Raw genomic sequence first — 14,761 nt, forward strand, 5'->3', positions numbered from 1 at the left:
TTCCCATACTTCGGGAAAGATGGCCGTGTTTATGGATGAGTTGAAGATGGTGGTCAGCTTGCTGCTGAAAATCTTGCTCCAGAGGTTGAAAATGTGGCAGGGACAGGGATCTGTGGGTGCTCCTCAGTAGACAGAGTTCATGGTGGCTGTTGTGCTTTGTGTGGTGAGCTGGTCCCAGGGGATGGGTAGGTGGCCTAACATAGCATCAGAGTTTGCATCCGTGGCAGGGAGGATATGGAGGGTATCGGCAGCTGTGGGATGGGTTTGAAGTTTCTGTAGATGGTGGAGATCTTGCCGTAGAAGAAGTCCACCAGGGTATCGCAGAGTTCCAGAGAAGGGGTGATGATGTTTTCAGTGCTGAGGGGTTGGAGAACAATACTGAAGAGTTCTTTGCTGAGGTTAGAGCTGGCTTTGATGCAGTGACCCAGGGTGCTCCACTTTGTCACTTTCAGTAGTTGGTGGTATTGGTTGAGGGTTGACTTGAAGGTGGCTCAGTCTGTGGCTCCTTGCTGGTGCGCCATTTCCTTTCTAGTCCCTTGCAGTTGTGTTTCGCTGGTTTCTGTTCCATGGTGTACCAAGTGGCCTGTTTGGTTGAGTCTCTTGGGTTTGGTGGGCTTGACAGGGGGCGACTCCATCAGAGCAATCAGTGATCAGGCAGAGAAGCTCTTGACAGCCTGTTCTAAGCGGTTGCAGTGTCAGGGTTGGAGATGTTGAGGGCGTCAGTCCACTGGCTCTCCGATACTTTGTTCCAGCTGTGGTGTGAGATGCTCAGAGGCTTGGTGGCAGTGTTGGGAGATCATATGATGGTAAAGTGGACGATGACATGGTCTAAACAGGTGAGCTCGACGACATGGCTTACTTGACTGTTGCTGGCCGTGAAGATGGGTCGAATGTGTGTCCTCCGTAGTGTGTGTGTAGATGACTAGTTGGGTGAGGGCGATGTTGTTCATGCTTTCGAGGAGGTTGATGGTGTTGGAGCTGTTAAAGTCGTCGAGGAAGATGTAGTCTTTGCAATTGATGGCACGCAAGGCGATAAATTCAGGGACTGCATCACAGAAACTGGGGTGTGGTCCCGGTGGTTTGTAGGCGATGGTGGCTCTGATGGTGGTTTTGGTTGATCTGTAGTTAGAAATTGAGGCGTTCCACTATCGGGGTGGTGTTGTCTGCGATGGTGGTGAAGTGGATGGTTTTAATGTGGATGATGGCAATTCCACCTCAGTGTTTGTTGATGCAGTCCCAGTGTGCTATCTTGTTGACATCTGGAGTTGCTGAGGCAATGTTGTGAGAGGATGCAGGGCTGAGCCAGGTCTCAGTGAGGAAGACAACGTCGGGGTGAGCGAGGTAATGGTGTCCCAGATATTGCTGGCGGGCTAGCAGAGTGATCGTGAATTTAGCAGGAGGCAGTGGAGTTGTTCCGAAGCAGTTGTGGTTGGCATGGTTGTGGTAGTTGTGGGTGTCGGTGCTCCTGTGTGGAAGGAGAAGAGAGAGTGCTGGCAGGTAAAAGGTCCAACCATTTACCGTGGAGAAGTGTGGCAGCAGTAGTATCTGAGTGTGGCAGGGTATCTGCGTGTAGCAGGAGAACCATGGTTCTTGGCGCTGGGCATGGCACACCCGCAAACGGGCACAGAAGGGCTTGCCTTTGGCACACCAGCAGCACGTCTGCTGCATAACCGAGTTGCAGCCTCCATTAGGTCCTGGGAGGACAGCGGGGTGCTGGGAGGTGGTGGCCGGGGCCTGCGAGGGTAGGAAGCAGGAGAGAGATGCCACTGGGGAAAAAGCAGTAGGAAAGCAAGCTGGCGGAGAACCAAAAGACATTAACAAAGGAAGTAGAAAACTAAACAAGTTGAACAAGATTAAACAAAGATGAGTTAAACAAGGTTGAGCACAGTAATACAATGCCATAATTAGTTCAGTAACCAGGGAGGCAGCGAAGCAGCAAGAGGTGGAGCTGTCATGTGGGACCTAATACCACATGCAGGTGACATGAAAGTGTATCCCAGAAAAAGGTTACTATGCTTGAACCTAAAAGCTAAAGCTTGTACCAATAAATTAATATCTTCCTGAACTAAAAAATTAAAATGTTGCAATCAAAAAAAAAAAAAAAAAAAAAAAAGGAGTAAAATCTTTTTTTAAAAGCACATAGCTCCTTGAGTCCCCGCATCTCCAGTACACCCACCTTCCAATTGGTCAGAACTTCCTCAATGGGCTTGGATGATGGGCCTTCCTGATTCAGTGGGAAAACCAGCTGCTCTGCCTTCCTATTCTGCAATACAACACGATCCCATTTCGTGACTGCTTTGGATGTCTTCTCATAAGCCACTTCCCTTTGTATCTGTTAAACAATGAAAAAACAATTATTAGATGAAAACAAACAGATCAAGATGTAGAGATTTACATAGTGCTAATCCTCCTAATTAGAATCTATTATCTTTCAGCAAGAGGTGCATTCTATAGATGGGTTAATGCTTGAGGAAAGCATGGCATTACTGATTCAGGGTGTACTGCTTAATTTACAGATGTAGTTATTCCGGGTGACTTCTACAGCAACAAACATTCTGCCTTGAGACCGTTTCAGAGCACTTTGGCACACCTACAGAAATAAGTTGGGGAGGGATACACGAGTATTGAGTTTGTGCCATAGATGACACTGGAGCAGGTACATATTCAGGCTGACCAGGCAGCCCAAACTACTGATATATGTTGGCCAAGGGCAGCTGGGTGAATAGAGAAGGACAGGTTGTAGACAACTGGTCATGAGTCTTGGGCAAAAGGATCCAGCAAGATACAGGAGGTGGATCTCAAATGAGACATTTCTTGCTCACTATGTCACGGGTATAAGTCAATAGTGAGGGAAGTAGTTTAACAGATTGTCTTTGTTAGAAATGGGGTCTTTGGTTGACAGTCAGGTTACCCCCTGTTCAAGCAAGGACCCTCACTCTAGTTAGGATAAAAGAGAATCACCCTCAGCTAACCCCTGCTTACCCCCTTGGTAGCTTGGCAGAGCAGTAGGCTTAACCTCAGAATGCTGGGCGTAAAGTATTTGTACCAACACACACAGTAACTTAATGAAAACACTACAAAATGACACAACACCAGTTTAGAAAAATAGGAAATATTTATCTAGACAAAACAAGACCAAAACGACAAAAATCCAACATACACAAGTCAAGTTATGATTTTTAAAAGGTTTAAAATAAAAAGAGTCTTTAGGTAGTTGTAACAACACACTAGCGCTGCTAGCGTGTAAATGTACCTGGTTTGCGGCAAAAATAACCCCGCACGGGTGGTGTGCGTCGAAAATAACCCGGCACGGGTATATGCGTCGAAAACAGCTCGGCTCGGCGAGGCGCGTCGAAAAAGCCAGCCACGCGACGGTCCGAAGTCCCGCGGCGCTGGTTGCGATCTCTCAGCCTTCGTCAGCGATGCTGCGCGTCGTTTCTCCTGCTCCGGGCGTCGATTCTCCGGTCGCGTTTCCAGCGGCGTCGTTTCTCAGCTGCGGAGCCGGCGTCGCGTCGTTTTCTCAGCCGCGATCGGATTCGCGTCGATCTTTTCTCCGCACGGTGCGCGGTGCGTGTATTTTTGTCCTTAGGCTGCCAGCCTCTCCTTTCAGGGTCCCAGGAACTGGAAGGGCACCACAGAGCAGAGTAGGGGTCTCTCCAGAGACTCCAGGTGCTGGCAGGAAGAAGTCTTTGCTATCCCTGAGACTTCAATAACAGGAGGCAAGCTCTACATCAAGCCCTTGGAGATTTCTTCTTCAAGATGGAAGGCACACAAAGTCCAGTCTTTGCCCTCTTACTCTGGCAGAAGCAGCACTGCAGGAAAGCTCCACAAAGCACAGTCACAGGCAGGGCAGCACTTGTTCCTCAGCGATCAGCTCTTCTCCAGGCAGAGGTTCCCCTTGATTCCAGAAGTGTTTCTGAAGTTTGTAAGTTTGGGTGCCCTTCTTATACCCATTTTAGTCTTTGAAGTCACCTTCCTTCAAAGGGGACTCACACCTTCTTGTGAAATCCTGCCTTGCCCAGGCAAGGCATCAGACACACACCAGGGGGCTGGAGACAGCATTGTCAGAGGCAGGCACAGTCCTTTCAGATGAGAGTGACCACTCCACCCCTCCCTCCTAGCAGAGATGGCTAATCAGGAATGCAGATCACACCCCAGCTCCCTTTGTGTCACTGTCTGGTGTGAGGTGAAAAACAACCCAACTGTCAACTGACCCAGACAGGGAATCCACAAACAAGGCAGAGTCACAGAATGGTTTAAGCAAGAAAATGCTCACTTTCTAAAAGTGGCATTTCCAAACTCACAATCTCAAAATCAACTTTACTAAAAGATGCATTTTTAAATTGTGAGTTCAGGGATCCCAAACTCCACCTGTCCATCTCTTCTCTAGGGGAATCTACACTTTAATCATATTTAAAGGTAGCCCCCATATTATCCTATGAGAGAGAGACAGACCTTGCAACAGTGAAAACGAAATTGGCAGTATTTCACTGTCAGGACATATAAACCACATTACTATATGTCCTACCTTATCCATACACTGCACCCTGCCCTTGGGGCTACCTAGGGCATACCTTAGGGGTGCCTTACATGTAAGGAAAGGGAAGGTTTAGGCCTGGCAAGTGGGTACACTTGCCAAGTCGACTTTACAGTGTAAAAATACACACACAGACACTGCAGTGGCAGGTCTGAGACATGATTACAGAGCTACTTATGTGGGTGGCACAACCAGTGCTGCAGGCCCACTAGTAGCATTTGATTTACAGGCCCTGGCACCTCTAGTGCACATTACTAGGGACTTACTAGTAATTCAAATATGCCAATCATGGATGAACCACTTACATATAATTTAAACAGGAGCACTTGCACTTTAGCACTGGTTAGCAGTGGTAAAGTGCCCAGAGTAACAAAAACAGCAAAATCAGAGTCCAGCACACATCAACAACCTGGGGAACAGAGGCAAAAAGTTAAGGGAGACCACGCCAAGGGTGAAAAGTCTAACAGTCTTCAACTGTAATCTGAATAACATCTTAGCTATGAGTTCATGGATGGCTGAGACCATTCTAGAGCCTTGTAGTCTGAGATTTTTTCCACATGGTTTGCAGATCGAAATTCTGTTGCCAGATATTGTGGAATTTGTAAGCTAAAAAGTTATCTCCTTGTTACTATAAAATAATGGAATCCGGTTATTTCAATTTCACAATATATGTGTGATTACATCATCAACATTTATGTTGACATTTGCACTACCAAGTGTACTTAGCATATCAGAATACAGTGCACAAGTTTAATCTCCCACTAAGGGAAATGAAAAGAGAGCTGGACAATTTTGAACTCAAGTTTTATACAATTGATGCACACTACTTAAATATTCAAAAGCCCTCCAGGAAAATATTTCCTATTATCCAGTAGCTGAAGAGCACATGGGTATATGTAAGAAACATATTTCTTTAATTCAAAGGATTTAATTTCCTAGAGGGTTGTCTTTGCAGCCAAAGGATCTTTGGTATATGTGTACCAACTTAGATCAGGCATACAGCCCAGATCCAGAAACTCTAGTAATTTGGCGTGTCAGATATTTTTATACCTTAGTTTCTTTCTTAGGGCCTTCAAGGAGGAGTTAGGTTATTGTGGAACGTGTACGCATTACATTAGAAGTTTCTACATATAAGTTGTCTACGAGTACGAGTCCCTGCAATTTAATTGTGTCAATTTAGATAAAATGACAGTAGTTATCTTACCTTTACACCATAAAGCATTAAGGTTCAGGTTTTGCAACTGTCACTGGTAAAAAAATGAAATGTCAGCAAAAAGCTGTGAAAAACCTGTAGGAAGTTGGCTCTGTATGTGCTATTTCAAAGTAAGGAATAGCATGCACAGAGTCCAAGGGTTCCCCTTAGAGGTAAGATAGTGGCAAAAAGAGATAATACTAATGCTCTATTTTGTGGTAGTGTGGTCGAGCAGTAGGCTTATCAAAGGAGTAGTGTTAAGCATTTGTTGTACATACACACAGGCAATAAATGAGGAACACACACTCAGAGACAAATCCAGCCAATACGTTTTGTTATAGAAAAATATATTTTCTTAGTTTATTTTAAGAACCACAGGTTCAAATTCTACATGTAATATCTCATTTGAAAGGTATTGCAGTTAAGTACTTTAGGAACTTTGAATTATTACAGTAGCATATATACTTTTCACATAAAACACAAATAGCTGTTTTAAAAGTGGGGACAGTGCAATTTTCACAGTTCCTGGGGGGGTAAAGTATTGTTAGTTTTAGCAGGTAAGTAAATTACCTACAGGGTTCAGTTTTGGGTCCAAGGTAGCCCACCGTTGGGGGTTCAGAGCAACCCCAAAGTTACCACACCAGCAGCTCAGGGCCGGTCAGGTGCAGAGGTCAAAGAGGTGCCCAAAACACACAGGCTTCAATGGAGAGAAGGGGGTGCCCCGGTTCCAGTCTGACAGCAGGTAAGTACCCGCGTCTTCGGAGGGCAGACCAGGGGCGTTTTGTAGGGCACCGGGGGGGGGGGGGACACAAGTCCACACAAAGAGTACACCCTGAGCAGCGCGGGGGCGGCCGGGTGCAGTGTGCAAACAAGCGTCGGGTTCTCTGTAGGTTTCAATGGGAGACCAAGGGGTCTCTTCAGCGGTGCAGGCAGGCAAGGGGGGGGCTCCTCGGGGTAGCCACCACCTGGGCAAGGGAGAGGGCCTCCTGGGGGTCACTCCTGCACAGAAGTTCAGTTCCTTCAGGTGCTGGGGGCTGCGGGTGCAGGGTCTTTTCCAGCCGTCGGGACTTTAGGTTCAGGCAGTCGCGGTCAGGGGGAGCCTCGGGATTCCCTCTGCAGGCGTCGCTGTGGGGGCTCAGGGGGAACAACTTTGGTTACTCACGGTCTCGGAGTCGCCGGAGGGTCCTCCCTGAGGTGTTGGTTCTCCACCAGTCGAGTCGGGGTCGCCGGGTGCAGTGTTGCAAGTCTCACGCTTCTTGCGGGGATTTGCAGGGGTCTTTAAATCTGCTCCTCTGTAACAAAGTTGCAGTTCTTTTGGAGCAGGGCCGCTGTCCTCAGGAGTTTCTTGTCTTTCTTGAAGCAGGGCAGTCCTCAGAGGATTCAGAGGTCGCTGGTCCCTTGGAAAGCATCGCTGGAGCAGGTTTCTTTGGAAGGCAGGAGACAGGCCGGTAAGTCTGGGGCCAAAGCAGTTGGTGTCTTCTGTTCTTCCTCTGCAGGGGTTTTTCAGCTCAGCAGTCCTCTTCTTCTTGTAGTTTCAGGAATCTAAATTCTTAGGTTCAGGGGAGCCCTTAAATACTAAATTTAAGGGCGTGTTTAGGTCTGGGGGGTTAGTAGCCAATGGCTACTAGCCCTGAGGGTGGGTACACCCTCTTTGTGCCTCCTCCCAAGGGGAGGGGGTCACATTCCTATCCCTATTGGGGGAATCCTCCTTCTACAAGATGGAGGATTTCTAAAAGTCAGTCACCTCAGCTCAGGACACCTTAGGGGCTGTCCTGACTGGCCAGTGACTCCTCCTTGTTTTTCTCATTATCTCTCCTGGACTTGCCGCCAAAAGTGGGGGCTGGGACCAGGAGGCGGGCATCTCCACTAGCTGGAGTGCCCTGGGGCATTGTAACACGAAGCTTGAGCCTTTGAAGCTCACTGCTAGGTGTTACAGTTCCTGCAGGGGGGAGGTGTGAAGCACCTCCACCCAGAGCAGGCTTTGTTTCTGTCCACAGAGAGCACAAAGGCTCTCACCGCATGGGGTCAGAAACTCGTCTCTCAGCAGCAGGCTGGCAGAGACCAGTCAGTCCTGCACTGAACAATTGGGTAAAATACAGGGGGCATCTCTAAGATGCCCTCTGTGTGCATTTTTTAATAAATCCAACACTGGCATCAGTGTGGGTTTATTATTCTGAGAAGTTTGATACTAAACTTCCCAGTATTCAGTGTAGCCATTATGGAGCTGTGGAGTTCGTTTTTGACAGACTCCCAGACCATATACTCTTATGGCTACCCTGCACTTACAATGTCCAAGGTTTTGCTTAGACACTGTAGGGGTATAGTGCTCATGCACATATGCCCTCACCTGTGGTATAGTGCACCCTGCCTTAGGGCTGTAAGGCCTGCTAGAGGGTTGACTGACCTATGCCACAGGCAGTGTGAGGTTGGCATGGCACCCTGAGGGGAGTGCCATGTCGACTTAGTCATTTTCTCCCCACCAGCACACACAAGCTGGCAAGCAGTGTGTCTGTGCTGAGTGAGGGGTCCCTAGGGTGGCATAAGTCATGCTGCAGCCCTTAGAGACCTTCCCTGGCATCAGGGCCCTTGGTACCAGTTACAAGGGACTTACCTGGGTGCCAGGGTTGTGCCAATTGTGGAGACAATGGTACATTTTAGGTGAAAGAACACTGGTGCTGGGGCCTGGTTAGCAGGGTCCCAGCACACTTCTCAGTCACGTCAGCATCAGTATCAGGCAAAAAGTGGGGGGTAACTGCAACAGGGAGCCATTTCTTTACAAAACCCATAAGCCAGAGGCACCCAACGTGTGTCCAAGGTGTTTATTGTGCTCACATTCCTACAATCATGTTTAACAATGTAAAAAGTTATGCTCATAGTGTTTCTGATCAATACAAACACAAAATAATTAGTCTTAGGAGGTGGGGTTCACCCGGTCTACCTCAAGCCTCTGTGCTTAATTCAGACAGAAATGACAGTAAGCATCTTCTCTAAGTGCAGTTACTGCATCCCAAAAATTATCATTATGATGCTACCAGCCATGTCTGGCGCTGGAGAGACCAACAGAAAATACCCCCTCAAGAATTTAGGATAAGAATCTCTCTGCTAACCAAAGGGGAGTCGCAGTAGAACACCAATTTACAGTTTGAGAGATCCTCAAGAAGGTGTTGCCAAAAACGCAAAAAGACAGAACTTTCAAGCACAACAAACTTAAATAGTCCTATCTACTGACCGTCCAGACGGGATGCACACTTATGATTAACATTTGTTGGGCTTCATTACAGAACAAAGGTGGCTATCCAGCCACTACTGTTAGAAAAGAAATACCCAGATAGTTGTAATGCTTAATGCTTTGCTAAAGTCAGCTTGAGGTTGTTCATAATCCACCCACATTTTGGTCTATCCTTTCTAAAGTGTATAATTTTGCTTCTGGGCAAGCTAAGGGCAAATATATCTTGGGAGTTATTTGTGGACCCATTTGTGAACTAATTTGTAAGTCCTTCGGGTAGGATCAGTCATAGCTGTTTGTAAGAGACCAGGTTATTCCTTTGAAGAAGGTTCCCATCAAAGTAGTAATCTAGTGCCTGGTTAGGCATAATGCATTTCCAATTAGAATACCTGGAGTTATCCCTTACAGCAAAAGCACAAAGCAGTCTTTTTATTACCTTTGGGAAATCTGTGTTAAATAGTTAAGCTGCACCCACCCACAATTAAAGTCAAGATATTAATCAGTAAAACACCTAAACTAATGTAGTTAAACGAAGATAAAACCAATGATTAAATGAAAACGAAAACAATTATATTTGAGAGTTATAATTGTCGAAGAAAATGTCAAAACTAGCCAATGCACACTACTAAAAGCAGCAACCGGCGGATAGTCTTACTCCAAAAACAAAACAATTATTGGCAAGTCCATAGGTCTAGCAGTGTCTGCCAGTCTTGTTGCAATTCTTGCTTTGTCATGGTTTTTGCAAAACTTTATTGTTTGGGAAGTTGCCAGGTGTTCGTCAATCTTTTAATTAAAAAAAATAAAAAAAATAAAAAAATACTGACTTAAGGCAAAAATGTTTTATAGTTTAAAAATAAAAAACATAAATTATGATGGTACTCCCCGGCACTGAAGGCATCAAGTGTGGCTGAAAACCCCTAAAAGTAACATTATCATACACATAATTCCAGTAAAATCAAAAGGTGTTGGTTAACACAGACCTAAGAAAGCCAAGTGTTATGCCATCTGCACCACGTCTTGTCTTTAAGAAATAAGGAAAGAAGGAAAGAAACCAAGACGGAAAATAATGTGGCAACGGAGAAGGACGAAAAGGAAATAAAGAAAGAGAACAGAAAAGGACAAAGCAAAAAATAAAGAAAAAAGAAAGGAAAGAAAAGAAAAGCAGGAAAGAAAGGAAAAAGAAAGAATGAAAAAGGAAGAAAGGAAAGGAGAAAAGAATGAAAGAAACTGAAACAGAAGGAAAGAAGGCAAAAAGAAAGAACAAAGAAAAAGGAAGAAGAAAAAAGAAGGAAATTAAGTGTTACAAGTGCTACAAATAAACAGGGTAAAGGCGGATTTTCTCCCTGAGCAAAGCTGTTGTTATGTTATGTCTATTTGTATAGTGCACTAATAATCCGTAAGGGTATCTAGGCACTTTGCAGGTAAAAACAGCAGCTGCCTCTTTGGAGTGATTATTTAAAAAGCGAGGTCTTCAGCTTCTTGCCCTGCTGTGGTGTGGGTTCATTCCATGCCTTGGGGGGAGGTACAGGAGAAAACACTGCCTGTGGCTGCAGCTTTGTGGATGTGGGGTGCATGTGCTAGTAAGAGACCAGCTGAGCAGAAGTGCCTGGGAGGTAGGTGGAAGTGTATGCAGTTATTGGGGTAGGCAAGACCTGTTTTGTGAAGTGCTTTGTACATGTGTGTGAGGAGTTTGAACTGGGAGCGTTTGTGTATGGGGAGCCAGTGAAGTTCTCTGGGATGTGGAGTGATAAGGATGCAGTGAGGAAGGCTCAGGAGGAGCCTTGAAGCAGTGTTTGGGATATTTTGGAGCTTATTCAAGAGCTTCTTAGGAATTCCCATGTACAGTGCACTTAAGTAGTCAATTCAGCTGGCAATCAGGGCTTGTGTAACTGTCTTCCTGGTGTTGTCTGGTATCTATTTGAAGATCTTTTGCAGCATCCTCAATATGTGAAAGCAGGTGGAGGTCACTGTGATGTTGAGCTTCTTGTCCAGGATGAGTCTAAAATTGCTGGTGAAAGGGGCGGGGCTAAGGTCTGTTGGTTGTTCCAAGCTGAGGCTTTTTTTCCAAAGAGCATCACCTCAGTTTTGTTTCTTTCAGGTTTGAGGCAGTTAGATTTCATCCAGGTTGCTACTGTATTCATGTAGGTGGTTATTCGTTGTGGGGGTCTAGTCCGGCATGGAAAGTATCAGTTGGGTGTCATCTGCATAGGAATGTGTGTTGATGTTATGTGATCTGATGAGGTCCACCAGTGGGGTTATGTAGATATTGAAAAGCATTGGTGTAGGAAGTTGGCTCTGTATGTGCTATTTCAAAGTAAGGAATAGCATGCACAGAGTCCAAGGGTTCCCCTTAGAGGTAAAATAGTGGTAAAAATAGATAATACTAATGCTCTATTTTGTGGTAGTGTGGTCGAGCAGTAGGCTTATCCAAGGAGTAGTGTTAAGCATTTGTTGTACATACGCATAGACAATAAATGAGGTACACACACTCAGAGACAAATCCAGCCAATAGGTTTTGTATAGAAAAATATCTTTTCTTAGTTTATTTTAAGAACCACAGGTTCAAATTCTACATGTAATATCTCATTCGAAAGGTATTGCAGGTAAGTACTTTAGGAACTTCAAATCATCAAAATTGCATGTATACTTTTCAAGTTATTCACAAATAGCTGTTTTAAAAGTGGACACTTAGTGCAATTTTCACAGTTCCTAGGGGAGGTAAGTATTTGTTAGGTTAACCAGGTAAGTAAGACACTTACAGGGTTCAGTTCTTGGTCCAAGGTAGCCCACCGTTGGGGGTTCAGAGCAACCCCAAAGTCACCACACCAGCAGCTCAGGGCCGGTCAGGTGCAGAGTTCAAAGTGGTGCCCAAAACGCATAGGCTAGAATGGAGAGAAGGGGGTGCCCCGGTTCCGGTCTGCTTGCAGGTAAGTACCCGCGTCTTCGGAGGGCAGACCAGGGGGGTTTTGTAGGGCACCGGGGGGGACACAAGCCCACACAGAAATTTCACCCTCAGCAGCGCGGGGGCGGCCGGGTGCAGTGTAGAAACAAGCGTCGGGTTCGCAATGTAAGTCAATGCGAGATCTAGGGATCTCTTCAGCGCTGCAGGCAGGCAAGGGGGGGCTTCCTCGGGGAAACCTCCACTTGGGCAAGGGAGAGGGACTCCTGGGGGTCACTTCTCCAGTGAAAGTCCGGTCCTTCAGGTCCTGGGGGCTGCGGGTGCAGGGTCTTTTCCAGGCGTCGGGACTTAGGTTTCAGAGAGTCGCGGTCAGGGGAAGCCTCGGGATTCCCTCTGCAGGCGGCGCTGTGGGGGCTCAGGGGGGACAGGTTTTGGTACTCACAGTCGTAGAGTAGTCCGGGGGTCCTCCCTGAGGTGTTGGTTCTCCACCAGCCGAGTCGGGGTCGCCGGGTGCAGTGTTGCAAGTCTCACGCTTCTTGCGGGGAGTTGCAGGGTTCTTTAAAGCTGCTTCTTGAAACAAAGTTGCAGTCTTTTTGGAGCAGGTCCGCTGTCCTCGGGAGTTTCTTGTCTTTTTCGAAGCAGGGCAGTCCTCAGAGGATTCAGAGGTCGCTGGTCCCTTTGGAAGGCGTCGCTGGAGCAGGATCTTTGGAAGGCAGGAGACAGGCCGGTGAGTTTCTGGAGCCAAGGCAGTTGTCGTCTTCTGGTCTTCCGCTGCAGGGGTTTTCAGCTGGGCAGTCCTTCTTCTTGTAGTTGCAGGAATCTAATTTTCTAGGGTTCAGGGTAGCCCTTAAATACTAAATTTAAGGGCGTGTTTAGGTCTGGGGGGTTAGTAGCCAATGGCTACTAGCCCTGAGGGTGGGTACACCCTCTTTGTGCCTCCTCCCAAGGGGAGGGGGTCACAATCCTAACCCTATTGGGGGAATCCTCCATCTGCAAGATGGAGGATTTCTAAAAGTTAGAGTCACTTCAGCTCAGGACACCTTAGGGGCTGTCCTGACTGGCCAGTGACTCCTCCTTGTTGCTTTCTTTGTTCCCTCCAGCCTTGCCGCCAAAAGTGGGGGCCGTGGCCGGAGGGGGCGGGCAACTCCACTAAGCTGGAGTGCCCTGCTGGGCTGTGACAAAGGGGTGAGCCTTTGAGGCTCACCGCCAGGTGTCACAGCTCCTGCCTGGGGGAGGTGTTAGCATCTCCACCCAGTGCAGGCTTTGTTACTGGCCTCAGAGTGACAAAGGCACTCTCCCCATGGGGCCAGCAACATGTCTCTAGTGTGGCAGGCTGCTGGAACCAGTCAGCCTACACAGATAGTTGGTTAAGTTTCAGGGGGCACCTCTAAGGTGCCCTCTGTGGTGTATTTTACAATAAAATGTACACTGGCATCAGTGTGCATTTATTGTGCTGAGAAGTTTGATACCAAACTTCCCAGTTTTCAGTGTAGCCATTATGGTGCTGTGGAGTTCGTGTAAAACAGACTCCCAGACCATATACTCTTATGGCTACCCTGCACTTACAATGTCTAAGGTTTTGTGTAGACACTGTAGGGGCACAGTGCTCATGCACTGGTACCCTCACCTATGGTATAGTGCACCCTGCCTTAGGGCTGTAAGGCCTGCTAGAGGGGTGTCTTACCTATACTGCATAGGCAGTGAGAGGCTGGCATGGCACCCTGAGGGGAGTGCCATGTCGACTTACTCATTTTGTTCTCACTAGCACACACAGGCTTGTAAGCAGTGTGTCTGTGCTGAGTGAGGGGTCTCTAGGGTGGCATAAGACATGCTGCAGCCCTTAGAGACCTTTCTTGGCATCAGGGCCCTTGGTACTAGAAGTACCAGTTACAAGGGACTTATCTGAATGCCAGGGTGTGCCAATTGTGGATACAATGGTACATTTTAGGTGAAGGAACACTGGTGCTGGGGCCTGGTTAGCAGGGTCCCAGCACACTTCTCAGTCAAGTCAGCATCAGTATCAGGCAAAAAGTGGGGGGTAACTGCAACAGGGAGCAATTTCTTTACAATTGGGTTGAGAGCAGATTCCTGTGGGACGCGTATGAGGTGCTTGGCCCCTGATGTGTAAGTGGCAGGTTGACTTTTTACCCACTTGCTGTGAGGAAGAAGCAGATCTACTTACCTGTTACATGTAGTCTTCTGATCAGGGTGAAGTGGGTGGTCACTGAAAGGTACAGTAGTATGAGACTCACTGTCTCAATGGTCGAAGATAGCCTGATATAGTCAGTGGCTGCAAAGAGGGCAGTCTCTGTACTGTGGTAGGGACTTAAGAAACCAGATTGCATGGTGTCTAGGAGCTGGTATGTGTTGAAGTAGTGACCAAATTGGTTTGTTGATGAAGCCACGACCTTGCCTACCTATGATAGAAGGAAGGTCAGACAGTAACTTGCCAGTAGAGTGGGGTCTGTCTCTTTAGCAGTGCGTTGGCCCTAGTGTTTTTACAGGCATCCGGGAACATCTTGGACGTGATGGAGATGTTTGGGATGTGGGTGAGGACTTTGGTGATGGAGAAGTGCCCATACTGTAGATGTTGTGGGGGCAGAGGTCAGTCTATGACCCAGGGTGGATGTTCCTCATGATGTTTGCTGTTCCATCCACTGTGAAAGTTTTCCAGGCAGTCAGGGTTTTTCTGCAGACCTTGATGAGTAGGATAGTGTTGAGGGTTCAGAGGTTCGGCTGGGAGTTGAAGTTGTTATAGATGGCTTTGATTTTGTTGCTGAAGAAGTCTGAGAGGGTGTTACATAGTTCTTGTGAGGGAGGTGATGCTGTTCATGGTGGAATCTGGTGAGGTGAAGTCTTTGACGATTCTGAATATCTCTTTGTAGCTATCGGAGCTGTTGTCTATGC

At 47.1% G+C, this 14,761-nt stretch overlaps 1 protein-coding gene across 1 annotated transcript in view; it reads right to left on the minus strand.

The window, feature by feature from the left end:
• UTP14A (UTP14A small subunit processome component) overlaps positions 1 to 14,761 on the minus strand; it is a 385,668-nt gene that overhangs the window by 271,432 nt on the left and 99,475 nt on the right. Inside the window, exon 6 of the mRNA XM_069212909.1 lies at positions 2,177 to 2,332. Coding sequence (XP_069069010.1) covers positions 2,177 to 2,332 — 156 coding nt within the window. The remainder of the gene's footprint in view (positions 1 to 2,176; positions 2,333 to 14,761) is intronic.

The sequence above is a fragment of the Pleurodeles waltl genome, chromosome 2_1 (assembly GCF_031143425.1).
Source record: "Pleurodeles waltl isolate 20211129_DDA chromosome 2_1, aPleWal1.hap1.20221129, whole genome shotgun sequence".
Lineage (NCBI taxonomy): Eukaryota > Metazoa > Chordata > Amphibia > Caudata > Salamandridae > Pleurodeles > Pleurodeles waltl.